Source organism: Maylandia zebra, linkage group LG3 (genome assembly GCF_041146795.1).
Source record: "Maylandia zebra isolate NMK-2024a linkage group LG3, Mzebra_GT3a, whole genome shotgun sequence".
NCBI classification, from domain to species: domain Eukaryota; kingdom Metazoa; phylum Chordata; class Actinopteri; order Cichliformes; family Cichlidae; genus Maylandia; species Maylandia zebra.
The window spans coordinates 56,497,166-56,523,966 of NC_135169.1; the positions used below are offsets into that span (position 1 = coordinate 56,497,166).

At 41.7% G+C, this 26,801-nt stretch overlaps 2 protein-coding genes across 12 annotated transcripts in view; one reads left to right on the top strand and one right to left on the bottom strand.

Annotated features, from left to right (window-relative positions):
* Positions 1-398: 398 nt before the first annotated feature.
* On the bottom strand, positions 399-19,638 carry rce1a (Ras converting CAAX endopeptidase 1a). Of its 2 annotated transcripts, none has more exons than XM_012915925.4 (8): positions 19,432-19,638; positions 14,324-14,426; positions 14,140-14,223; positions 12,721-12,799; positions 12,455-12,622; positions 9,505-9,576; positions 9,356-9,418; positions 399-6,918 (listed from the first exon to the last, which is right to left on the bottom strand). In XM_012915925.4, the coding sequence occupies exons 3-8, from the start codon at positions 14,197-14,199 to the stop codon at positions 6,695-6,697; spliced, it is 666 nt and encodes a 221-aa protein (XP_012771379.1). In that variant the 5' UTR covers positions 14,200-14,223; positions 14,324-14,426; positions 19,432-19,638; the 3' UTR covers positions 399-6,694. The 2 variants fall into 2 exon arrangements, with proteins under 2 accessions (XP_012771379.1, XP_004574861.1); XM_004574804.5 differs by lacking the exon at positions 19,432-19,638 and adding an exon at positions 19,048-19,411.
* The window catches only part of peli3 (pellino E3 ubiquitin protein ligase family member 3), a 40,982-nt gene continuing 33,667 nt past the window's right edge, over positions 19,487-26,801 (top strand). For 3 of the 10 annotated variants that reach the window (XM_014411815.4, XM_014411812.4, XM_014411813.4), the window contains exon 1: positions 22,667-22,922. Coding sequence is in view for 3 of the 10 variants with exons in the window: in XM_014411811.4 (XP_014267297.1) it covers positions 23,136-23,140 (5 nt within the window). In the remaining 7 variants the exon portion in view is untranslated. Of the gene's footprint in view, positions 19,505-22,651; positions 22,923-22,986; positions 23,141-25,647; positions 25,915-26,801 lie in introns of those variants that run through there. The other 7 variants (XM_076882017.1, XM_023154364.3, XM_014411811.4 and 4 more) reach the window with 6 other exon arrangements.

A 26,801-nucleotide genomic window follows, 5' to 3' on the forward strand; every position in this document is an offset into this window, starting at 1 on the left:
CTATTCCCATTTTGTGGACCTGAAAACAGGGTTTGATCTTTGGTTTCATTCTATAATACTGGACTTATGTTTCTACGAAGGTTTGAACTTTGAGAGTTTAAACAAGAGAGAAAAGTGTGAAAATGTTCGTGCCTGTATGAGAAAAGTCTATAAAGTGTGAGAAGTTTTACAGCCTTAAAACATCTATAATAGTTGTAAAGAATTAAGTTGGCTACTTCGTGGATTTCACCCATCGGATGTTATTTTTAGAACGAAACTCCCGCGATAAACGAGGGACCGCTGTGTAGGATACAGTACTTTGTCGTTGGATCAAAGGGACTGTCTTGCTTTAAAAAAAGACAAAGGACAAGATTACTTAACAGTCAATGTTTAAGAGACAAAAGCACAGACGCTGGCAGTTTTATAAAACGACATTCTTTATTTACAAATTTATATTTTGCAGTAAATGCAAAATTCCTGTAAAAGACTGTTGTACTAAAACATGGTTCTGTAGCCTCTAACTGTAAAACAAGTGGGACACAGTGAGCATAAAATACATGCACATATCTGTACACTGTCACCAAAATACATCTGATTACAAAATATAGTGCTCGATACAAATATCTGGAGTTTGGATTCAGCAGATGTCTCAGATTTCACATATGCACGTGTGAAACAATCGTCCTTTGCATTTCTGTATGAAAATAAGGAGCCGTTTAAGCAAAAATAGACTCTGCCTTCTGCCTATTCTTTCACATGTACAGGTTGTGCATCTTCAGTAGCAAATACTCACTATTGGCTGAGGAAGTATTTTTCTCCAACAACAGTAAAAAACAAACAAACCAAAACAAGAAGGAAAAACAAACAAAGAAAAGCCTCAAACCAGTGCTTCAGTCTGATCATCAATCCCACATCTTCAAGGTAATGTCAGTGGGAGGAAAGTGAAACACTTGCAGTCAAATGAAGACGAGGAGAAAATACTACGACTATTTGGTCTCAGAGAGAATAATTAGATGGAAACTGCTGCTTCCACCTGGTATGAAGGGTATATCTAGTCTCTGTGAGGTAACGTCAGAGGCAAGACAATGAATCAAACCAGGACAGGATCTGTACTCACACTACACATGCTCACAAAGAACTATAACTGATGCTACCGGCCCCCAGCATGCGTATGCATTTGTTGATTTGATGTGTGAGTGGCCACATAACTGAGCAGTTGCAGAAACCATGTTTCAGCTTTTATTTCAGGACGTGTCGCCTCATTTCATGGGTTGCATTTTCATTTTGGGTAAAGCCAGGAAATCTGGGATTCATTCAGTTGGGATTAGGAGAGTACTGATTATCAGTTTGCATATATAAATATATTCTTACAGCAGTCGATCTATACAGCACTTAAATCAAAATTTAAAAATAACTGCATGCTTTTCCTGATTTTAAACCCTAACTCTGAACATAACCTGGTCTTAATCAGTTTGCACTAAGATGCTAGTGATTTAACCCAGTAAAATAGATCCCCCATGTGTAAGTGTGACTCTGTATCTCAGGTCAGGTCATGCACCAACTGGAAGGTTGGTGGTTTGTTCCCGGGCCATCTCAGTCTGTATGCTTAGACATGACACTGAAAACCAATTTGTTCTCCAATAAATGATTGAACTGAATTTTAGAGCTGGTGTGAATGAGGCATGTTGTGCTCCAGTCGAGTGGAAAAGCACTATATAAGAACCAGTCTGTTAATGATGCCGGTATTACTGGAACATGTTTACATCCTCTGGGCTCAAGTAGTGCAAGCCAGCAAGACCAAATTTGTGCTGAGTTTTTCTTAAGATTCTGAAAGCTTCACAGTTTATTATATATTATTAATAATCCTATTTCTGCATAGAGGTAGGCCCAGAATTAGACAAGAGTTTTTGTAATGCTGCCTCTGTTTACTTCAGTGAATCAAGTGGATTTTAATCAAACAGTCAAGTTATAGATTTTCAGCTATAATTCAAAGGTCTTAACCAAAGTATCGCATCGTGTTTAGGAATGACAGACATGTTCACATGTAGCAGCTCATTCTTCTGTCAACGACAGAAACATGAAACACTTGATTTTATAGATGTTTTTCTAATGAACGCATTAAAGCCATACATCCAAAATAATAAATAATCAAGTATCTAACTCTCAGGCTGTTACTTTCATCCTCTGGGTTCGATCAAGTTAAACTAGCTGTAGAAGCAGTGGCTCATCTGGTGTGTTTGTGGCAGAAGGGAAACTGCATGCCTCTATCATACAGGATGTTAGCAAAATGGTAGCAAGCAAACTTGACGACTTAAACTTTAAAGCACCTTGAGGCAACTGTTGTTGTGATTTGGAGCCATATAAATAAAACTGAACTGAATTGAATCTACTTTTAGAAATATATTAAACACAGGATGGGATGTTCTGCATTGACACCCTTCCTTTCAATACTCAACATCTGGCTTGTTAGCCTTAATGTTCACTCTGCAGAGGTGTGGAGTGCAGCTTTAACTGTTCAGATATCTGTCTGTGACTGTTGTTGGCAACACATTTACATAAAGAATGTCATTTTATAGAGACACACAGATGAGGACAAAAATATTTTCAGTTTGTCTTTTTTGACAGAGCATTGGATTTTCAAAATAGCATTTTTAAATTCTTTAGAAAGCACATATTACTTCTATTTGCACATAAAAGCAGAATCAAAGTTCAATGTAGTTATCCCCCTGACAAACTGACTTTATTGGGCCCCTGCACAAAGCCCCGCTCTGCAAAGATGTGCTTTAACTTCTTATAAAACTGAGAGTCATCTTCTGACTTATACACAGACTTTAGCGAGGGCTCAAGTCGTCAAACATCACACCAAAATGAAAAGAAAGACTTGAGGAGAAGAATGGTTGATGCTCACAAAGCAGGAGATGGCTATACAAAGTTATCACTGGGTTTCAAAACTGGCATAAGAAGTATGATCGAGAAACTCAAGGAGAACCACACAGCGCACAAATAAAACACGGTAGACGAGGAGGTGAACCATTTCAAAGACTCTGGAAAGGAAACTAGTAAAAGATGTTCTCAAGACCGCGGAACAACTGCCAAGACTCTAGACTTAGCCAAGCTTGGAATCAGTAAAGGACTGCAGACCAAGAAAAAGCCAGACTGAAGTAATCGAAGGAGAACCCTGAGAAAAATGGTGCATGCTGCAAATATGCTCTTTGACCAGATTAGATGAAATTGGAGCGCTCTGGTCACAAAGACCACACACCCCAAGGGACACCATCCCTGCAGTCAAACATCATGCTGCGGGGCTGCTTCAGTGTGTCTGGAACTGGGAATCTTGTCAAGGAAGGAATCATGAAGAAGGATATGTGAAGATGATAAAGCACAACTCAAGCAGTCAGCAGCAAAACTGGACCTGGGTCATCGTTTCGTCTTCCAACACGACAGCCCAAACCATACAGTGCTCGTTGTGAAGACCAAAACAAATACTAACAAGCTGGGGACAATCGTTCCTGCCCTTATCTGTAAATGCAACTGAATTGACTGGCATGCATTGTTTGTGGATTGACTCTTGTAAATTGATATTACTAAAAGAATCGTGAGTAAATCACCCAGCACAGTGTGTGACTTGATTACCAGACTGGATCTAATTTGAATTAAGTCTTCCTTCACGAGGCTACTGGACTCTGCACACTATTTTGTATTACTGGAAAATAAAATAATAATATAATCTTCTAGACCTTTCAGTAAAATGTAAGAAAAACCCCATTAATAAAAAGTTCAGGCGCTGTGTTTTGGAACAGGGTGGATCATAACATCAATGTGAAACTGACGCCCAGGCCAGCACTGTTTCTATTCAGCAGTTATACAAATAAACTGGGGTAAGTAGTCAAATATTTCACCACACAGCCACATGGAAACTGGCAGACGGTGTGTCTAGTGGTGCCTCCTAAATATTGTAACTGGTTGTGTAGTACTGGGAGCAATAACTACACAACCAGAGTTGTTCACGTTGTTGTGGAGGAATTTCAGCCCATTCTTCTCTGCAAAATTGTTTTAATTCAGACACAATGAAAGGTTTTCGACCACCAACAGCGTCGTTACAGGTCATGTTGCTCACTCTGAAGCAACAAAGCAGCCCTGACAGTTACACCACCACCACCACCCATGTTTGACTGTTGGCATGATGTTATTTGTAGGAAATTAAGTGTTAGTTTTACACCTGATATACTGAGAGGGTAGTCTTCCAAAAGGCTTGACTTTTTGTCTCACAGGTGCACAAACTATTTTCCCAGAAGTATTTGTGGTTGTTTAGGTCAGCCCTCGTTTCCACCTCTGAACTTTCCCACAGAGGCCATTTTTTCCTCTTTTTGTATTCTTCAATGACGAACACTGACCTTAACTGAGGAAAGTCAGGCCTGCAATTCTTTAGATGTTGTTCTGGGTTCTTTTGTTTCCTCCCAGGTGAGTCATTGATGCACTCTTGGTCTAATATTAGTAGGCTGGCCACTCTGGGAAGGTTCACCACTGCTCCAAGTTTCTGCTATAATAGTGAATATCAGGTGTGCACGTCGCTTTTTACCTGCCTGGACTGAACAGAGCAATCAAGCACTTATGAGTCAAAGTAGGAAGCAGACAAGGAGATAAGTTCGAGGGAAATGATTTTTCAGTACCAGATGACTGATACCATCGGGATGATAAACAGAACTGAAAGGTCCTTTGTTCCTTACAATCAGTTCATTCTGCATTTCCCAAAGTGCTTCGCTGCCCTCGACTGACAGCTTCAGGGAGGTAAGGCCGAGACAAAACACGCCACATGAAAAATGTTTGGAATTAGATACGAACAAAAATGACATATTTCACTGACTGAAGATCAATCTACAAGCTTTTCCATACGTAGGACTTATTGCTGAAGGTCAGAGCAATCTACTTTGTCTTCACAGTAAGAGTGCAGCTTTGTGTCTTCAAGTTTTCTGGGTTTTTTGTTTAGTTGTTTGTTTTCTCCAGTCTCACATTAGCTTTAACCTGTGACTGGCTTACTAGTGGACATGAAGCAAGCAGAGACACTGGGCGACTGTACCAGTCTGTCACTAAGAAGAAGGGTCAGGGCACACTGTTGTGTCACAGAAGTCTGGTGCAAACAGCTAAAGCTTGAGTTTGATTGTTGTAACTATTCTCTCATGATTATTCTTAATCATGCACAGATCAGGTAATAGTTAAACCATAGTATCTAAACCACTTTGCACTTTAATGAAATGTACCTCTGTACATTGCACATTGTGCCGTTCAGGGTTCAATTCAGGAGTTTCCCAGTTGGGGCTTATCATCTTATTAGTCACTGACTGGTCACAGATGCTACCCTCTTTAAAAATACCAGCTGCTGCCAGAGCTACTTATAGATGCACATTTGCTATCAAACCTCCGACCCTGAGGTGAAGGTCACTGAGAATCAAACTCTTTCAGGATTTTTAGTAGACGCACCAACTGCATCAATTTGAAAATCCTAGACGACTTAGTTATGATATAGTTTTTGTGTTCACAAGAGTGTTAGAGAACCTGACCTCTGACCTTGAGGTCACTGAGATTTACTCAAAGCTTCCTGTTTACTTGGGTTTTATTCAGTTTTTGCTGAATGTATTTGTTTGGCTTCAATATGATGTAAAAATAAGTGGTTTACATAATCTGGTTTATTTAAGAGGGCGCCATCAACAGCGACAATCCTGAGTGCTTGTATTTCTGCCTGCTGATGGCGAACGATGGTTAAAACAGCGACAAACCTTTTGTCCTTTGGGCATGTACTGGTGACTAATTTCAGCAACACTGACTAGCTCTTGTTTGTAGTAAAGCGTGTTCACGTTGCTTGCTTCTCTCTTAAATTATGCCCAACGTGTTGGGGTTTTATTTAGTTGAAGCTGAATTAAATGAGTCCTACTCAGTCTGCACACATACGATGTAGGAAAGTCTAAGAAATCTCATTTTAAACAGAGACTAGATTACAAACTGGAACCTGCCGTGGAAAACTGGCACAAAAGTGAAAATAATTAGCAACTGACGTGAGCAACTTAGCAATCGCTCTGCACATACACAATATACAACGGACTATTTGTTGAAAATATAAATTAGTCATGTTTCTCACAAACAACGAGCCAGGTGAAAGGAGCAGGAAGTACGTTTGTTTCCAACCTGTCCTGTGATGTCAGTGAGGTGATTGCAGCCATCGTAATAATGAAAACATGAGGTGCAGCAAAGCAGACTCACAGGAAACGAGTCAGACCGAATGGAGTCCATCACAGAGTATACTGTGGTACCTTATCACAGAGATGTACCAGCATTCTAAGGACAACTTGCTCATCTGTGTTATGTCAGTTCTGCTGCACTATCCTGTATCTGTGTGGCAGTGTAGGACACATGAGCTGTCTTTGGAAATCGACTGTCCCAGTTTATTCTCAGCTTAGTCTCAGCAACGTGACTCTAACTTCTGCACACCATGAGAACCAGTTACAGGACTGGTGCCACATAAATACAGACAAACAAAGTGTCTACAGACCGAGGAACAGGTCTACAGAGTTCCTCCCCTCTCTGTGGCAACAGAGTCGTCACTGTTGGCCCAACAGACCTTAACTCTTAACGCTAATGAGGAAAAAAAAAAAAGTCAAAAAAGCAAAAACACCCTCAATTACTTCTTGACAACAGTAGAAATGTGAGGGTGGGACAAGGATCAGGAGAGGCAGGAGGAACTGGGAAAGGAGGTGAGGGTGCAGACTGGGAGGCTGTAATAGGAGGGGTCGGTGAAGGGGAACAGAAGGAGAAAGAAGAGGAGGACCCCCAGCAAATAGGAGGAGAGGACAGTGAGTCGGTAAGGGTGCTCCAGAGCTGTGCTGATGGCAGGGAAACCCATGTAGTTACAGAAGGAGTGGCAAAGTACCGGACCAATCAGGTGGCCTGTAACAGACAGAAAAAACAGCCATTTACTCCCACTGGTTGACAGCGTTACAGCTTCCGTCAGCTTCCCATTCAGCTGTGACAGGCGAAAAACAAATGCTTTGATTTAAAAATAATCCTTTAAATCCTGTAACTGAAAATATTAAAACTGTGTTTTAAAGACAGAAGAGAACATTTGGACAAAAGGAAAGAATTTTAGATAATCAGCTAGCGTGCAGCTTGGACACCAAACTGCTGAGTGATGAAGAGTATAGTTTATATACAGAAGAGAGCGCTCTCATCCAACTGCCGGCCTGTAACCTACCTCAGTACTACAGTACGATGAACAGGCACACTCAATACATGAGCTACTGGTAGACGGAGCAGTTGCTCCACACTGCAAGGCCACACTGGCCACCCTGTGCACTGTGTGACACTTTAAACACTCATCCAAGGCCAATGACACCAACGTCCAGCGCATAACTGCTACAGCAAATTAAATTACTTCATCACACTTATTAATGTCTCTAAATCCCGCACATATAACATTGCTGGAGACATAAGGATAAACTATGACGTAGGCTTGTAGAACAAGCTGCAGGCTGCAGTGTCCCGAACAGTTAACTACATATACCATAGGCCTTTATATACGACTGTTTAATATGGAAAACATTTTATTTTTAGGTTTTACTCAATTACAGTGGTACGCAAAAGTTAATTATAAGTTAATAAGTTAATAATTTTCATGTTTCTCCTTCATAAATCGCTGGTTGTTTGGATCAGCAGTTTCATTTAAACACAATATTTGAGAAGTGAAATGAAGTTTACAGGATTTACAGAAAGTTTGCAATAGTTACTTCAACTAAGTTAGGCACGTGCATAAATGTGGGCACCCGCGTTGTTTTATTGGTTTGGATGCCTTCAGCACTAATTATTGAAACATAAAATTTGTTTGGTAAGCTCATTGACCCTTGACCTACATACACAGATGAATCCAGTCATGAGGAAGCGTATTTAGGGTGGCCAGTTGCAAGTTTTTCTCCTCTTTGCATCTCCTCTCGAGAGCAGCAACCTGGGAGCCTCAGCTCTCAAATGACCTGAAAACAAACCATGTTCAACATCATGGTTTAGGGGAAGGATACAAAAAGCTATCACCTCCCCTGGGAGGAACATAGTGAGGAAATGGAAGACCACAGGCACAGTTCTAGTTAAGGCCGGAAGTGACAGGTCAAGGAAAACCTTAGATAAGCAGGCGATGGATGGTGAGAACAGTCAGAGTCAACCCACACACCAAATGGAGTCACTGTGCATCGTTCAACTATTCAGCGCACTTTGCACAGGAGATGCTGTATGGGAGAGTAAAGCAGAAGAAGCCTTTTCTGCACACATGACACAAACGGAGGTTTGAGGTTTGCTAAAGCACATTTGGACAAGCCAGCTTCATTTTGGAATAAAGTTGAGGGTCGCATGGATTCCACTCAGTATCAGCAGATTCTTGAGAACAATGTTCAAGAATCAGTGACAAAGTTGAAGTTGCACTCGTGCTGGATCTTTCAACAAGACAACGACCCGAAACACTGCTCAGAACCCACTAAGGCGTTCATGCAGAGGAACAAGTCCGACGCTCTGGAACGGCCATCTCAGCCCAGACCTGAATGTTATTGAAAATCTGTGGTGTGAGTTAAAGAGAGCTGTCCGTGCTCGGAAACCATCAAACCTGACTGAGCTGGAGACGTTTTGTAAAGACGAAAGGTCCAAAATACCTTCAACCAGAATCCAGGCTCTCATTGGAAGCTATAAGAAGTGGAGGCGGTATTTCTGCAAAGGTGGATCTCCTAAATATTGATGTATTTTTTCTGTTGGGGTGCCCAGATTTATGCACCTGCCTGATTTAGTTTAAGTAACTATTGCACACTTCCTGTAAATCCTAGAAACTTCGTCTCACTTCTCAAATATCACTGTGTTCGTCTGCTATATGATATATTTAAATGAAACTGCTGATCCAAACAACCAATCATTTATGAAGGAAAAGGGTGCCCAAACTTTTGCATGTCACCATATATGGCAAATCAAACTTGTCCATATTCAGTAAACCTTCAATTATTTTGTAACTGTAAAAAACATTCAGTGCACTTCAACGTTGAAAGCTATGCACAAATGATCTTAAATCCTCTTTCACATACAGCAGATATATTTTTCCCAGTAATGCACATCTGTTGGCTCATACGATGGCTGATCTGTGCATTTTATTTTAAAATGACGTACTGGTAAGTTTCTTTCATTTAGTTTATCTCAGGTTAATTGCTGCTTCAGGACTGATGACAGACAACATTTCTGTAAACGCTCTTAAGCCCAGGCTTGGACAGCCCGGCTCAGAAAACCCAAACTTAATCATACCACCCAGCGCCGGGCCGACGGGACGCTCCAAGAACAAGAATAGTGAAGGAAAGCCTCTTACCTGTTCTGATGAAGATGAAGGCTGTGTAGGCTCCAAACACTGCCGTGTAGGAAAACTGAAACACTGGTGCAAAACAGAAGAACAAAAGTGCATCTTCCTGCTATCCTGTGATGAAGTCACAATAAACGCAGTGAAAAAGATGTTCTCACCTGCAGAGACGAAAATACCCAACAGAGTGCCCTGTCTGAACCTCAGCAACTCAATCACATGGTGGAAGTGAGCTGGAAGAGAGGACAGAGCAGGCACTCAGACATGCTGCAACTTCAACACAGACATTATTGGAACACACTCTGTATTACTTATTATACACACTGCTACTTCCAATCAACACAAAAGTTAGGGGGAAAAAACTTTCCAAAAAGCACTCAAAGTTGTGGCTTCTTTGTTTGACTTGTGCTCTTTTGCAGCGATATTGTCTGAGTGGCGACACCATCGTTCAGAAGAAAACTGCAGGGCTTCCTGCGCTGTAATGGTGGGTATAAAGGCTAGTGTCCTGTAAACAGGGTAGCGACAGAGCTCAGATTTTGCCTGTAAGTCTGGAGAGGATGAACCAGGCAGTGATCAGACTACAGCAGATGGGGGACAGAGGTGCTTTTGTCCCTGGTGGACAGTTCATGTGCTGGCTGAATTCTCATGTCTGAAGAACAACGAGCAGGGAGTCCAGGTGTTGTCCTCAGTGTTCGGTATATGATGCTTTGCTAACACAGGCCTAACAAGGTGAACTCCTGTGGAGTATGAAATAGGGCTGAACGATTATGGAAAATAATCTAATTGCGATTTTTTGCCCCAATATTGCGATTGCGATGCGATATGCGATTATTTTTTAAGGTCTTTGTCTTCTGTATTATTAAACAAAGACAAGCAATACATCATATAGTATGGCCAATACTATATTACATTAATTTTAAACTGTTCTTTCCTGGAAGACAGACCTCTGTTATGATGACATGAGGTGATGCATGAATTGATGACTGACATTTTTATTTAACTTCTTCAATCACAACAGTATATTTGAACATACACAATAGTTTATTTTTAGCTTACAAACATCTGAGCATAAAGTGCTGACAAGGAACCCTGGTGTAAACATTAACATGAAAGTCAGTACAATGTGCAGATTGCAGAAATATACATAAACAAAATCAGTGGCTTTACCACACTCAGTTTTTCGACATCTGTGAACTACTAGACAGTCATTCAATTAAAAAATAATATTAAATAAATAAAACTAATAAATAAAAAATACACACATCTTACTGATCTCTGCAGTCAGTAACATTACACATAAAGTGCAAACATAATAGCAATTGTATAAACACACACACAAACACGCCTTTAAAATTTAAAGGCGTGAAATTGGACGGTCTAGTTCTGATTAGCGTCACCGCTGTCTCGGTGGAGTTTAATAAACTCGGCCGTCTGCTTCTTGCTATCTAAAATATAACCAGACACTGGTGTAAATTCTCGACTGTCTCATACTTCTGTTTAATAAGTTTTCTGTTTGACGTTTAGTCAGCTGTGTGAAAACCAAGGAGGAACCCACCCGGGGGATTAATAAAGTTTTATTTTATCTAATCTAATAACTTTAATCTCAGCCAAACCGATTTACTCACGAACAAACAAAACACTGAAAAAAGCCCAACAATAACATTTTTAGGTTGTCTAAGTGACTTATATATTACGTTTAACCCGAGCAGCGAAACTCCGCGGTGATCTGAAAATGATGTGCCGGGAGTTGTGCCGTTCTCGGCCACATCAGTAACCCTCGAGCTCCCGGCTAGCTGTCGAGCTGGTGGGTAGCAGACGCCTCTGAAAACGTCGAAGCACTTTTGCAAATATGGGATATCTTGATAAACCGAGCAGATATTTGATGTTTACACAACTACTTTCTCGCCTGAAAATATGTTAAAAGTTTATTTTGTGACCCAGAAAGATTAGTATGAGTAATTTTAAAACTTAGTAGCGGCCGCCATTGCTGGAAACTGGAGTTTGGCTGGGCCGCGCTATGAATTCTGGGATATGGTAGTAATTTGGACAGCCTTCGGCGCGTCGCTGTGACGTAATCGGTCTACAAATGCGGCCTCAGGAGGATGCAGCCCATGAATTTGGACATGTCCAGAGTATAATCGCAGCCTTTGCGGTTAGAAAATTGCACTTGATCATGTCGCGATATTATCGCAAATGCGATATATCGTTCAGCCCTAGTATGAAATGATTTAAACTCAGTGATAATGGTCTCTAGGTGAGGGACTGCATGTTTCTTTCCCAACACTGCGCCATCTAAACACCAACCTTTGTTTATATACAAACAGATTTCGCCTCCTCTTTCAGAAAGCTCCGTAACGATCCACAAGCAGCCGGGGATGTAGTCACCTATCTAGCTTTTACTGAAGCACAAAGTTGCAAATCTGGAAAAGTTGATTTTAAGCCTTTGAGTAGCTGCAGTTCATCCGTGTTGTTGGCAGTATATTTGCCAGGTGAATCGAAGCGTGCATCCCCGCCGAGTTTACGGACACTTTGTTTCGCTTCCCTCGTTAGTGTCTCTTGAGCCCGTTCAGAGCTGCTGCTCCTCCAGCTAAGAGCTAAACACTCTGGGTGGCACTGACTCGGCCTGCAGTAACAGCGAGGAATCCTGGAGTCATTTTTGAGAAGGACACATCTTTCAATATTAAACAAATATGCAGAACTGCTTTCTTCCATTGGTGCAATATTTTGTAAATTAGAAGCTCGTGTATTTATTTCTTCTTAGCTGGTTTTATTGTAATTCATAATTACAGTAAAACCAGTAAAAAAACAATTTAACACAATTAACGCATCTGGAGTGCAGAATGACTCAAAATCCCTGAAATGTTTCTGTAAACACATTTCGGGCAGTTTGTCCAAGCAGTTACCTTCGAACATGCAGGCGGCAGTTGATCTGGTAGTGACGGGCAGCTGAACCAGTCAACTCAATATGGAAGATGATAAACGCACATCGGCCCTCTCGATGGGACTTTTGAGTATTTATTTCAGCACATTGTGAAGTTTTTAAAACGGCTGAATAAAAACAGAAAAATAAATAAACAACTTGTGGCTAAGCTGGAAAAAACTTGCACTCACCCACTCCGAAAAAGAGGGGGCAGGTTATGATAGCGGTAGAAGGACCAGCACAGGGCACCAACATGGGCAACATGCATGCTCTGAACACCAGCTCCTCAGTTAGCGGCGCCACCACTTGATTCCTCAGCCACCGCATATCGTTGGCACACAACATCCAGAACCACGGGTCTAGAGGAAGAAGCGAGAGCAACAGGTGTAAACCAAATTTAGAAACAGATCTAAAATCATGAATCAAGAATAAAACACAGCACAGCTTGTTGGCTCACCAAAGGCCACCCGGATCCCATCGGTGAAGCTCCACGGACAATCCATGGCCAACTGCATGAGTGGGCCCAGAAACAGGACCTGCAGCACATGGCCAGACAAATAAAAGTACTTCCAAATATTTGAGATGTTGCTGCCATTACCAGAGCTGCATATAAAATGTATGTTTTCTCCTCTGTCCACATAATGTCATTCAGCAGTGAGCACTGACTGAATGACAGTAAAGGAAGCTGAATCTGAAAGTCAAACAAATCCGAGCATCTGTGTCTTTCTTGCATCTCGAGTTTCTCACCTGACTCAAACCATTGTTTTAGCATTCCTACTGCACACGTCACCACTGTCTCGCTGTCCTCATACTTCACTGGAACTCGTGATTTCCTCATGTGGGGCCACAGTTCCTTCTCATCATAAGCTTTCTATACATCCACAAAGACAGTACGACTCCTGACCTTCTTTATACTTCAACAACACTCTGAAAACAAACATCTGTCGTGTTATCTCTCAACACGAAGCCCTCGCCCTGATCATTGATCATCACCTCTCTTCATAACCGAACATCAATAATTTTTCCCATAGCTTCATGATATGGTTCATCAACTTTATCCCTCCATAGTTACAACAGCTCTGCACATCGCCCTTGTTCTTGAAAACCATCACTTCTCTATCTCTAGGTATCCTCCCACTTTCCAAGACTAAATACTTGTGTTAAAAGGTTCACTGAAATCTCTTCTAAACATCCACACACCCCCACAGACATGTCATCTAGACCAGCTGCCAGCGTTGCCCTCGCTGTCCTCCATCCATCCTCTTCACTCTCCTTTTTCTTTCCTCCAGCTCCTCAAGAGGTTCCACCTCTTCAGTACATTCGTTCAAGACTCTCTATGACTCTGTCTAGCCACATGGTAGAAGTCCTTTTCTCCTTCCTCAGTGTCAAGCCTCACATGTGAGTCACTATAAGCCTTTTTGTTTTTGCCACCAGCCTGTTTGTTGAACACATAGACTCTGGGTATTTCTGCCTCCTTTCTTCATCTCCCTGGCTACTTTTCTGTTGTGGTTGTAGGTGAATGTAAGTACGAATGAAAGCAACACTAAAATATTTAACTACAGATTCACAGTTCTCAGTATATTTGTATAAATATCACATTTGTGAATATTTTTAGGTTGAAAATAAGTGTGTGAGCATTAATAAAGTAACAATTTAAATTATTATTTGAAATTGTTTCTATACATTCTCATATTTTATTCTGAGTGACATTACAAGGACACAAAAGCGTGCATGTTTCCCACAACTGATGTTTTCATCATTTAAACTACAGAAAAATAAATGTTTTCTTTCCCAAAATATTCCAATCAAGCAGTTTAACGATGAACATGTACTAACCCAGTAGTAATGTTAGGTAAGCACACTGGCTGTTTCTTACCATGGTGAGGAGCAGAGGAAGTATAATGGCAGGAATGAGGCCTTCAAACCGGATTCCCATGAGAACCAGCAAAGACGGGCCATTCTGACACACAAATGAAAACAGAAACTGTGATACAACGCAGCACAAAATGTCCATCCTGAGGTACTGGAACACAGCACAGTTATCCAAGATCTCAACTCACCACGACGCCTGCAGATTCTCTCCATGCCCACACAAACAGGGGCGACAGCCCTGACACAATCAGGACGCTGGTGAAGCGTCTCTTTATGACAGCAGGATGGTCCCTGAGGACAGGGGACACGCACAGAACGTTATCCCAAGCACACAAGCAGGAGATACGAACAGCTTCTGTGTGCTGATAAGATGGAGGAGCTTTGGTTTAATAATGCACACATAGAGAAGCACATTAAAATCCTCCAACCAATAACAAATCTGCAAATGTAAAGTGATGCGTCGCAGACACACTCTGGTATCAATGTGAATGATAAAAGCTGCGCTGCATGGAGTCGTGCTGAAGACTGAAACAACCCAAAAGTTTTCAGGTTCATTTCAGCCCCATTCAGTCTTACTGATACATCTATAACTCACAACAGCAGTTGCCTGGCAGGATTTATATTGTAATAAAACTATTTAAACAGCGGGCTGTGAAACAGTTTTTTCATGCTTTAAAGTTGCCCATTTAAATGGTAACTGGTAAGTGGGCTGGTTCTTATACAGCGTTTTCTCCTCTGAGCACTCAAAAGACCGTCTGCAAGCGCCACAGTTTTCAGTGTCTAATTTAGTGGTCGTTGTGATCTGGGAGGTGATGTGAGCTGTGGAAGCATGCATCACACGGTCACTGCAATTTACATCCATTCAGTTGGTGCAAGAATGTTTTAAATATTTGGTCCTAATCAGATTTCAGGTTTCTCCACCACAGCCCCCCCTCCCTCCTTCTCCTTCCCCTCTCACACCTGTGTCATTAATCTGAGTACAAATGAAGCAGGTGTTGACATTGTGGAAAACATCCTGTACCAAAAATGAAGTGTCCAGCTGAACTGAACGCCTACAGAGCAGTGGCCCGCACATCGCACATCATGAAAACCTTGGAACAGCTGATTCTACACCGACTGTGACTTCAGGTCAACAACATACGAGACCCCCGTCCTCTACATGCTTCACCGTGCCCGAGCTCATCTGGAGAAATCTGGCACTCATGTGATCTTTGACAAGCTCACAGAGATTACAGACTACCTGACAGAAAGACCACAGTCAGGTTGGAAAACTGTGTTTCTGGAACATTAATGAGCAGCACGGGGGCAACACAGGGGACTGTCCTGGCTTTGTCCCCTTTCACATCGCGTACAGCAGACTTCAAATACCATTCGGAGTCCTGCCACATCCAGAAACACTCAGATGATACTGCCATTGTGGTTTTAACAATGGACAGAATTCTGAATATAAGGATCCTGTAAAAGTCACAAAAACGACCTCCTGTTGAACACCTGTAAGATGAAGGAACTGATAGTAGAATTTCAAAGATTCAGGCCTCCTCTCCAGCCTGTGAAAGTCTTTGGGCTGGACATAGAAATATCTAGGGTTACACATAGGTAACAAACCACACTACTCCCTAAATACAGAAAAAATATACAAAAAAGGGCAGAGTTGTCGCTTGTTGCTAAGGAAACTAAGATCTCTTAACATCTGCAGTACAGATGTTCCTTCAGTCTGTGGGGGCAGGTGTGCTGTTCTAGTCTGAGCAGGGATGGAAATCGAGAAGCGGTCCCTAGTAGTTCAAGTCTTTGTTAGTCTTCTTGTCAGTTCAGCTCATCGGTTCCACTGGCACTTACACTACAATCAGCTGATTTCAGTTGATTAGTGGTACAGTCTACATATTTTTATGGCACAAAAAGACAAGAGCACGATGTGTGGGACAGAAGCACCTCGTTATGCTGCTAACACAGCGTTGGCATCTTCACAGACGGCTCGCTGCGCCTAAGCTATCCAAGAAGACAGAGGAGTTAAAAAGCTGAGTGAATGCTGATCCGAGCCCAGCAGCCAGACCTTGACCTTCAACTGGTAGCAAAAGCAGTGATGAGCAGTCGGGCTCATGTTTGTAAATCACTGTGGTGATCGTTTTAAAGCAGCAGTGGGGAACTCCAGGCCTCGAGGGCCGCTGTCCTGCAGGTTTTAGGTCTCACCCTGGGTCAACACACCTGAATCAGAGGATTTGTTCATTACCAGGCCTCTGCAGAACTTCAAGGATCAAGGACACGTCTAAAACCTGCAGGACACCGGCCCTCGAGGCCTGGAGTTCCCCACTCGTGCTTTAAAGTCTCCTTTTTTGGTTGATGGTTTTCATCTTTGCTTTCTGGTCATACTTGCATTCTAAAGGATCTTTCTCTAATAGAGATTTGTGGTGGTGCCTGGGTCAGTTTACAGTTAAGTGGTAATTATCAGACAATTCATTTCAGATCATTTTACAGAGAAAGTAACACAGCAAAGAGTGTAAAAGTTACTATTACCTGGAGTACTTAAGTAATGTACTGCATTATCTCTAAGAGCAGTGTTCTGTGTGATAGATCGCTATTTTGAGTAATGACCCAAACACAACAAAGAGGGGAAATACCTCCAGCATGCACAAACCTCTGACCACAGCGTGCAGACTAACGCCCGTAAATGTCTCGAGGGAACCAGTGAGAATCATTAACACAATCAATAAGTGATATCTGTGAATCACTAAACACTTATCAGTTCCCATCACTATGAATGGAGTGGTGATGACGATGAGCTGCCACAGTCTCTGCTACATTAGTACCATCAAAGACAGCAGTGCTAAATGGCTGACGTTACTGTCAGTGCAACATTTTCCTCCCAGAAAAGTTGTTAAACCAAACAGGAGGGTGGAGGCCAGCGTTTTGGTGCATTAGCTTTGTGCCATCCACTTGTTATGACTCTGTGGGCAGGTGTAAGCAGCTGCTCTCTACACCTGTGCAAACACAGTAGATAAGAGGGGAAGAAACAGGAGAGTTTCTATTGTCTAAGGAGCTGGGAAACAAAGGCGTCTGGACTTCTTTAATCCCGTGCATCTTATGGTCCGAAAAATACATATTTGATTTTTTTATTTGGCACACTGCAGTTTAATGTTGCAGAGCAGCTCTTTTTAACTTCAGTGGATATTATACATGGTTATGCTCAGGATATGTCAGCACATTTCTACTGGAAATGCCTTTTGGTTAAACTGTCAGCAAGGAATTTGCATTTGCACTGTTACATGTTTATACAGCTTTAATGCACATAAAAAACAGCTGCTTGTTTAAGTGAAAATAAATGGATGATGGGGGGTTTTTGCGCGAGTAAAGTTGTGGAGTTTTACTTTGTCTCGCAGAAATTATATCGTCAGTTATAAGGTTATCGCAAATTTTCAAATATATATTGTGATATATATTTTTGGCCATGCCGCCCTGCTCTAGTAGCAAGGAGACTTATGGCGTAGCACTATACAGCTCATCTATCTTTGTACATTCTCACGACTGCTATGAACCACTCACCATTCAGTCCTGGAATAAACACTTTTCCCTAGGAACAAGCAGAGAGTCACTGACGGGTCTTAGGCCCATTTGACTGGCGCTTTAGTAATCAGCTTCACAACTACTACCAGAAACCACTCACAAGTGGTTAGAGAATCTGCATTTTCTTTCCCTATATGACTGGGGCCAGCTAATATGAACATCGCAGTATAGTCCTGTGGCGTTTGCTATTCACAATGATAGGTGACAGGATACATGCATCTTTACACACAGTGACACTTAAGAGACCATCTAGTCTCTGCCCTGGTCCATTTTGAGTGGCAACATAATCAACACAACTTCAAAGTAAAGCCTGAGCCAGGCGCTTGTGATATAGTGGAGCATGAACATTTTGTAGTACAAGTATCACTTAGCTGCAGAATGAACCAAGGACTCATTTTTCCTCACAGAAAGGAATCCATTATTTTTTGTGCAAACTTCTGCATTGTTAGATTTTTGCCTCGACTGCCATCAAGTCGTTGCCAAACAGGATTCCATAAATTTAGCAGCCCTATTTTGTAGCCATTCAAATTTCAAGATCCCCTGATACAAGCACAGGAACGAAAGAAAAACAATCAGAGTCAAGCAAAACAAAGAAAATATTGCTTTTGCAATTGGCCACTTTGTTATTAAATACTTGCTCTGGCCCAGAATCTGACAACTGTTGCATCCATATATGCCCTTGTCAGATGACAGGAAATTCTTTGTGCGTCTGTGAGTGAAAAACTGAACCAAGTTTTACTTCAAGTTTAAAAAACACCCTGAGAAAAGAAGCTGTCCTAGTCTACAGCGGGGGTGGAGAACTCCAGGCCTCTAGGGCCCATCTCCTGCAGGTTTTAGGTCTCACCCTGGGTCAACACACCTGAATCAAATGATTCATTCATTACCAGGCCTGGAGAACTTCAAGAGAGGTTGAAGAGTCGTTTAGCCACTTAAATCAGCTGTGTTCAAGGACACATGTAAAACCTGGTCTGCAGTGTGCCCAGGTGGAGGTAAAGTAGCAACAGCCCTGGAAGCTCCTCACAGGTTAATCCAGTCAGAAACAAGGAAGCTGTCATTGCTTCATTACTGCACTGGTAGCCACACTGTGACATGAGTACTGAAGATTATCATAGAAGATACATTTCCTCAATAAAACGAACGGAACCGCGTGAAAAAGCTCACTTGCAGATGCCACCAGCCTTTCTTCAGTGACTCTTTAACATGCTCCACAAACATGCAGACTGATCAATTATTTCTAATTAAATATTAATTCAAACTTGATGCAAACTTGAGTATGGGTAAATAATACAGGAATGAAAGCAGTTCACTGACTCTCCTTTCAAATAAGCCCCACTATAAAGCGTATGTAGCTCACCTCGGCAGGTGACTCCTCCACACATATAAGCTGCCAACATAAAAACAAGCCAGCATCAGACAGAACAGCACTGACAACCAACACAGGCCGTCGGGAGGGACCAGCTCTCCACTGCTGTGCTGCATCTTCTCTGTCAAAAAGTTGGCTGGTAAATCATCTTCCTCTGTCATAATGAAGGCGAGCCAGGACTAAACCAAACAGCTGCTAGGAACCAGAGGTGCTGCTGGGTCATTTACCAAGATAAAACATTGGCCCACACGACCTACGAAGCTGTCAGTAAGCTCCTTTCAAATTGCGGGCTAACGGAGCTAACTGGTTTGCTAACGTCTACGGCGCTTTCTGATTACGTCATCGTATCTCCTTTCCGATATTTGCTGGTGCTACCGTTAGCGTCCTCCTCGTCTTCTTCTGGGCCGTGGCCGTGTGGGATCTACGATGCGATTAATCTACGATGCAGGTGAGTTCCAAAAGTTCGCGATGACCAAATGAAGCTTTCTGAAGCTTGTATCGAAACAGGTTACTCGAAGCTTTTCAACACTGCTCTCTGTGGTGACATCTGCTGGCCAGAAATATGAAGAGCAGCTTCAATCTACAACTTGATATTAACTTCATTGAGCTTCATTCTGACTGCCCACTCTACAGAGGTGAATTGACAGTTTCGGTTTAATATCATGTAACAGTTCTGTGATATCGGGCCCATTTTTTTTTTTGGGGGGGGGGGGGGTGTTATTTGATTAATAAATACTTTGGATCATTTGCGCATGTGCCACACTGTTCTCCTCTTAGTTCCTCCACAGTGACATCTGCTGGCCCAATTTGGCTATGACTACATCTTCATAATGCTTTCCTGTGAAGCAATTCCAAACAAAGCTACTTATTACACCAGACTGTCAATAACGGTGATCAACACTGAGGATTTTGGAGAAATCCTCACACAATCAAGGCAAGAAACATATTGAGCCTGTTAAAGACAGCAGGCTGTGACTGTAACAATTAGTGTCTCCATTTGTTAACATTTGCGTTGCTCATAATAAATCAATTTATAAAGTCAAACATACAGAGAAAAGACTGCTGTGTTTGCTGTAATACACAGAAACGTTCCTGAACTTTATCACTGGGAGTCTGGACTTTTGGTCATAGTGTACCTGCATAACTGGGAAGAAAAGGGGGGATAGGAAAAAACACATCTGTCAGGAAATAGTTTTTCTAGCTTTTGTTTCTATATAAATATAAATATACTTTTTATGGCGGTGCAGTGTGTGAGTAACAGATCATAGTGAGGATGATGTCACTCAATGCTACAAATAACATCTTCTGTTGAAAGCAGGAAAAATTGAGAGCACAGACGGAGTCAGAGCTGACCTGCCTGTTTTATTTTCTCCTTGAAAGCAGACGTGGTTTTTATTAAGATATTTTAAGGATTTTACAGCCCAGTTGTTTTTATATCTATATAATGTATATTTGATTTTGCTTTGGGTTCCAGTGTTTAAGTGAATGGATAGGCTAGTCTTCACAATCACCCCAACACTCTTGGGGATTCTCCAGTTTTCCAGTGTTTGGTTCACTCGGGTACATTTGGACCTCCACTATCCACAGTGACATTTCACGTCCTCCCTGCAGGACATCTCTTCAGACTTTCAGCCATTGCTGTGGTCTCTGGAATTAGGATAATTCCCTTTTCTTCATCCTCCAGCATCATTAGATGGGCAGCGCTTTTAGACACGTGCAATAATTTCACACTGTTCTGATGAGAGTGGGCTAATGTCAGTGTGTAGGCCTGCCAAAGGTGCTCCTACAGGTTATCCGAGGTCATAAACACATTGGAGCATTTGGTATGTGCAATGTTTCAATGTGTATCCACCTCTTGAATTAGCTTCTGCACCCGTCCAAGGCGGGTGTTCAGTGCAGCCCAGGCTGATTTGCTCCTGCACCTCTGTCAGCCTCTATTACAAAATTAGCCAACAAAAAGTGATGAATTCAAGTGTCACTGCAGCAGCAACTTATACAATATGGTGCCATTTAGAATATTGGAATAAAATAAAGGAACTCTTCTTTTCAGTGGTACTGAAAACTGGTAACTGGTAACTTTGTAATTCCCCAATGAGTCAATTCAGCACTTTGTTACAGCGCTGAAGCTACAGGTGAAAGACTGTAACTATAGAAATAATGACCAAATGGTCAGGGACTGTATTGTATTTGGAACTTGCTCATCAATAGTAAGGGAAAAGCTGCCCAGCTAAGGAGCAGACCTAAACAGACATAGGCCCCTCCCATGAGTGAGCTCAGATGCAGCTAAAGGCTATGGCTAGCAACAGCCACGAGGTCCACTCAATACAACATAAACATGGAAGAAAGGGCACAGTAGGGCACGCTGATGGGTTACGAGAAAGGTTAGAAGCACCAGTTAAGGCACGTGAGACACCACAGTACACAAGCAGAATGCTTGACAGTGTCTGAAATACAAAAAATATTAGTTTGCAAAAGCCTATAGAACGAAGTTTCACATGAATCAGGTCGTAGAGAAGTGCGCTCCATCAAACTGTTTGTGGTTACTGTTACTGTAACTGAAGATGAGGCTGGCGCACATGCAGACAGAGAACTTGGATGTGAAAATGTAAAGACAATATTCAAGCTGGATACCAGTGCACAGACCAGCATCATCCCCTCATGGCAAATAAAGGGCACTCTTCTTCTTAAAACCATGGATTTTTTTGCACCCAGCATTTAACACAAGCTTCTTTTTTTGTCTTGTTGTGATACAGCCTGAGTTTATAATCGGTCTATAATCTTTAGTAATGTAATTGATCTTAGTTTCCCCAGTACCCTTGTGTCTTTACCCTGTTTGGGACGAGGATTATTGTGCCTGTTCTTTGTTTTCTATGTTTCAGAACTTGGTTTAAGTCCATCCAACCTTTCAGTGCAGGTTTTAGTCCAATTTCTCTGACTTTAGGTCAGAGACACAATATAAATAATTCATTCATTTTTGAATATGAAACCTTTTTTTTTCCCCCACAACTTGACTATATGCAGATGAATAAAGTATAACATTGCAAAGCCTCTTTGCTTTTCTGTTGTTTTACATGGTTGCATGGTCATAAATGGTTGCATCGCTTTGTCTCAATTTTTAACAGCTCATGGTTTTCCTGATACATTTATTTAACGCATCATATTTTGCCACACATACCTTATTGTAGAATTCTGTAACACAACCTTTTGTTTCAAATTGGCTTGAAAGGTTTTTTTTTTATTGAATAAATCATGCAAATAAAGCAAAACAATACTAGATTTCCTTGACAAACAATCAGCAGTGAACATCTAAATACATTTCATACTTTATTGGCCTCCTAAAATGGAAATCATTCAGTAAAGAACAGCTACTGTTACCATTTTTGTCCTGTAAATCTACATTTCAGTGACATTGCAAAACGGAAAATACTCCCAGGAGACACAGTGAATGATCTGAAATGACTATTGAAGCATATAATAAATTGAACTGTGTATTAATCTTTGTGTTATTTTATTGTATTTTTTTAATTACTTGTCTTTTATTATTTTATTCTATTATGATGTATGTGTTGTTGTTTTAAGAAACTGGCCGTATGGCACTTTTGAACTGAGCTGAGGAGAGAGAGGGGGAGACAGAGGTGACATCGCACTGTCTGCTGTTATTTGTGGGAGAATCGATTCTGGCGTAAGATGAACGGAAGAGAGATGATATTGCTTGTGATGCTCTGCGCTTCCTGTTCTTCTCCATCACTCCTCTTTACGCTTCCCAGGCCGTGCGGCGACTGAAGCCCCCGCAAATATTCCCTTCAACAGGAGGAATTCCACACAGATCCGAGCCGTCCTGGACCTCTGCTGGCAAACATCCGCGGGTACGGGCCTGTTTATCCCCATTTTCCATCACCTGTCTTTCTTACAGCTTTCCTCTTACAGCAGCTTCCTCTACAAAACATCAAATGTCAGGAGACGCCAGCCGGCCTGTCTTGTGCTTTATTCCTCCTCTGGAGAGGTGATGGGAATCCAAGTCGCCTTTTAATTCGTGGATTGTTGACTTTATCGCCTATTCAAGGCTGACGTGAGTCTTTATGAGGTAAAGAGATTTATGTGATGTCAGACTAATGTGAGTGATGAAGAACGGGTTTCGTTTGGTTGTTATATCGGCTACTGTGTACATGTCGTACACAGATATACGTGCTTCTGCATGGAGGGTGTGTGCTCGCAGTATGTAGCTTATGTTGTTCGTGCGGGGGAGTCACCTACGTAAATGTCTTATTTTTCTCTGTGTAGCCTGTTTGTGTGATCACATCTGCTCAGATTACTACACGTCCTCCGTGCACACACAAACATGGCCCGGAAAAAACGCAATTGGCTGCAATCCGCGCACACATAAGGAATAAGAAGAGGAGAAAGAAGCCATATTTGAATCATCTTGTATCACAAATCAAGCCTTTGTGGTGCATTAACACTTCCATGTGACACTTCCAGCTTCTAGACGTTTCCAGAGTGAATGAGGCGGAGGAGGATTTGGTGGGATGGTCCTTCAAAAAGGCTCAGAGCGTTAAAAGTAACAGTCCTTCGACGATATTCACGATGCAACAATAATTAGTCATTTGTAACTTGATGGGATGTGACCGTACACAAAACACACGTCTGTGTATTCTCAGTGCTGCTGAGGCTTTGTGCTGTGATTCGGCTGCTAGTGGCTACAGACGCGAAGCCAAACTATTCCAAAGCATATTACTGTCACCAACATCACTAATGAACATATGCAGTTCTGTGCTGTAGTGCTAAAAATAACACAAAACAATAGTCTCACCTTTACAGTTGTCCTAGGATAAAATACTCAAAACCATTTTTCAATATCACATGAAATTTTGGACCCCATTCTGCAACAACTCTGAACGAGAAGAAGCAATTCTATGAAAATGTAAACGATAATTATCAACCAGTTTTGTTAACCATAAGGTAGATTTAACAAAGTATTTAAGTTTAGAGGTTTTATTCGCTTTGCAGATGATTTAGCTCTTTTCGTATGCTGAAGACAATATATTTCAGAACCAACTAATGAAGGGTACAACAGTACACTACCTAACACATTTAAATAATTAAATTATTGTATAGGAAGAGAAATATGGAAATGTTAAAAATTAACTTTGGATCAGTGTGATTTCAGCTATGCTAAAATGAAGGCATCAAAAACAGAGCTTTCTTTGATCCAGCGACGGCCTGCATTTTAAAACTGACCTCACAGCGTGCTACAAAAAATAATCTCAGTTCAGCTACAGTTTTCCTGCTGCTCTGCACAGCCAGCAACCCACCTGGTTCTCCAGGCGTCTGTAATCCAGTCAGCCACAGCTCCATATCCCATCGGTGACCCATTCAGCCCAACAGCAATTATTGCTTTTCGGGGTTTTTAATCTAACGACTGCCTGCTAGTTTCTATGTTAATGATTAAAAACAGCTAACGTGACTGTTGAAAATTACTAATAGTTAATCTGCTATAATCATAAAGGACCAGTCGCACACGTCGTTGCAAGAAAAGTGTGTTTCTTCATGAGGTTTTCCACTACTTGCACAGCTTTTCAGCTGCTTCAGGTCCCAGTACTCGAGTAGAGAAGGCATGGTTAGGTTGTGCTTGCCGGCTGTGACCACCAGCCTTCCCTGACACGAAATCCTAATCCCACTGCTCCACCCCTCCTCTGCAGGTGAGCCACAAACCATACCCAACCACAACGGCAAACACTACTGTGTGTCCCAGCAAGATTAAATTATAACTGTTGAAACAGGAGCTTGACCTCTCAAAAATTCCTCCTAAAGTGTTGTTCAGTATTACCTACGTTGACTACTTCAGCTGTTAGTGAGAGGACAGGACCTGTGTGCTTGCCTGCCTGCAGCAGAGGTGTCTAAAGTTGTGTCGGCTTGAGGAGGCATTTATGAGACTGCTGATATTTGAAAGTGTGATTTAATATTCGCTTTAGCATTGATTATTATCTGAGTATGCTTTTTTTTAACTACTACCTTTACTACCTGGGTAACAGGCAGGGGTTACAGATATGGAATGTGGAGGACCTTTAAGGTCATGTGTAAGCGGTGCAATGGATACAGTGGTATGAAGGGATTTTGTCACTTTCCATAAGTCACACAATAATTTGTATTGTGCGTTCCCGTTGAGTCTTCTTTGTGTTTAGGCTGTGATCAGCTGATTTGTTTCTGCTGCTGCTCTGGGATTTTTTGCTCTTTGTGTATTTTTGTATCTAAATTGATTCCACCAGATATAAGTAAATGCAAAATGAGCTGTCATATAAAAGCAGCATGAAAGATAAGATAAGATAAGATAACCTTTATTAGTCCCACACGTGGGAAATTTGTTTTGTCACAGCAGGAAGTGGACAGTGCAAAAGTTATGAGGCAAAAATTAGAATACAATAAGAATAAATACAGTACACAGCTGTACAGAATAGAATAAAATAATATACTATATACAGTAGAATAAAATAGAATAAAAATATACAATAAGATAAAAATAGAATACGAATGCTATATACAACTGAGTAAAAATACAACGATGCCAGAAAAGATTATTGCACTTAGTGTTATTGCACATGTGTGGATGTGTGTGTTTGTTCAGTTAAAGTCTTTGTTGTGGAGTCTGACAGCAGTGGGGAGGAAAGACCTGCGAAATCTCTCCGTCCCACACCGTGGGTGCCGCAGTCTCCCACTGAAGGAGCTGCTCAGTGCTGTCACAGTCTGCTGCATGGGGTGGGAGATGTTGTCCATCAGGGATGACAGCTTAGCCGCCGTTCTCCTGTCACTCACCACCTCCACTGGGACCAGAGGGCATCCTAGAACAGAGCTGGCAATTAAGTGAGTAAATCTAATCATCTTAAACTTATTGATGTCTGCCATCCTTGATGTAACCTTACAGTGACACAAGCATCAGTCTGCTCTGCACCAGACTAACCAGTTGAGCCTGCATTAAGCTCTATTTAACTGCTTGGTATTTTTATGTAACTTTTAAATTACCCAAAATTTTATACTTTAGTTTGCTTTGCAAGATGCTTTACAAAATAGCAATACATGCATTGATCCAATACCTGACTTGAAAAAAAAAACCCAAAACAAACAATCAATCAGTCAATCAGAACTGAATGGATGGATGAATATTTCCGTCCATCCAGTCAGCCATCCATTTTGTGCTGCTTATCCAGGTTCAGGTAGTTAGGACAGCAGTCAGAGCAGAGAAGCCCAGGCTTCCCTCACCCCAGCCACCTGTTGGGGACACAGAGATGTACCTAAGCCAACCAAGAAATGTAATCTCTCTAGCAAGTCCTGTCCTAGAACCTCCTCACCAGTACGAGATCCCCGGAATACTTCAGCAGGCATCTTAGTCAGATTCCCGAACCACCTCAGCTGGCTCCTTTTGATGAGTAGGAGCAGTACCTCTACTCTGACTCCCTCTTTAATGACTGAGCTCCTCACCCGGGCGAGGCCAGCCACTCTTTGAAGAAAATTCACATATGCTGGTTGTATCCGTCACTCGACCCTTTTCCAGCTGAGAACCACAGTCTAGGACATAGGTGTCGAACTCCAGTCCTCGAGGGCCGGTGTCTTTAAACTTTTCCATGTGTCCCTGCTGTAACACACCTGTATTAGTAGGTCATTAGCAAGACTCTATAGAACTTGACTCCATGCTGAGGTGGCAATTCAGCCATTTGATTCATGTTACAGCAGCTCATGACTGAATGAACAAC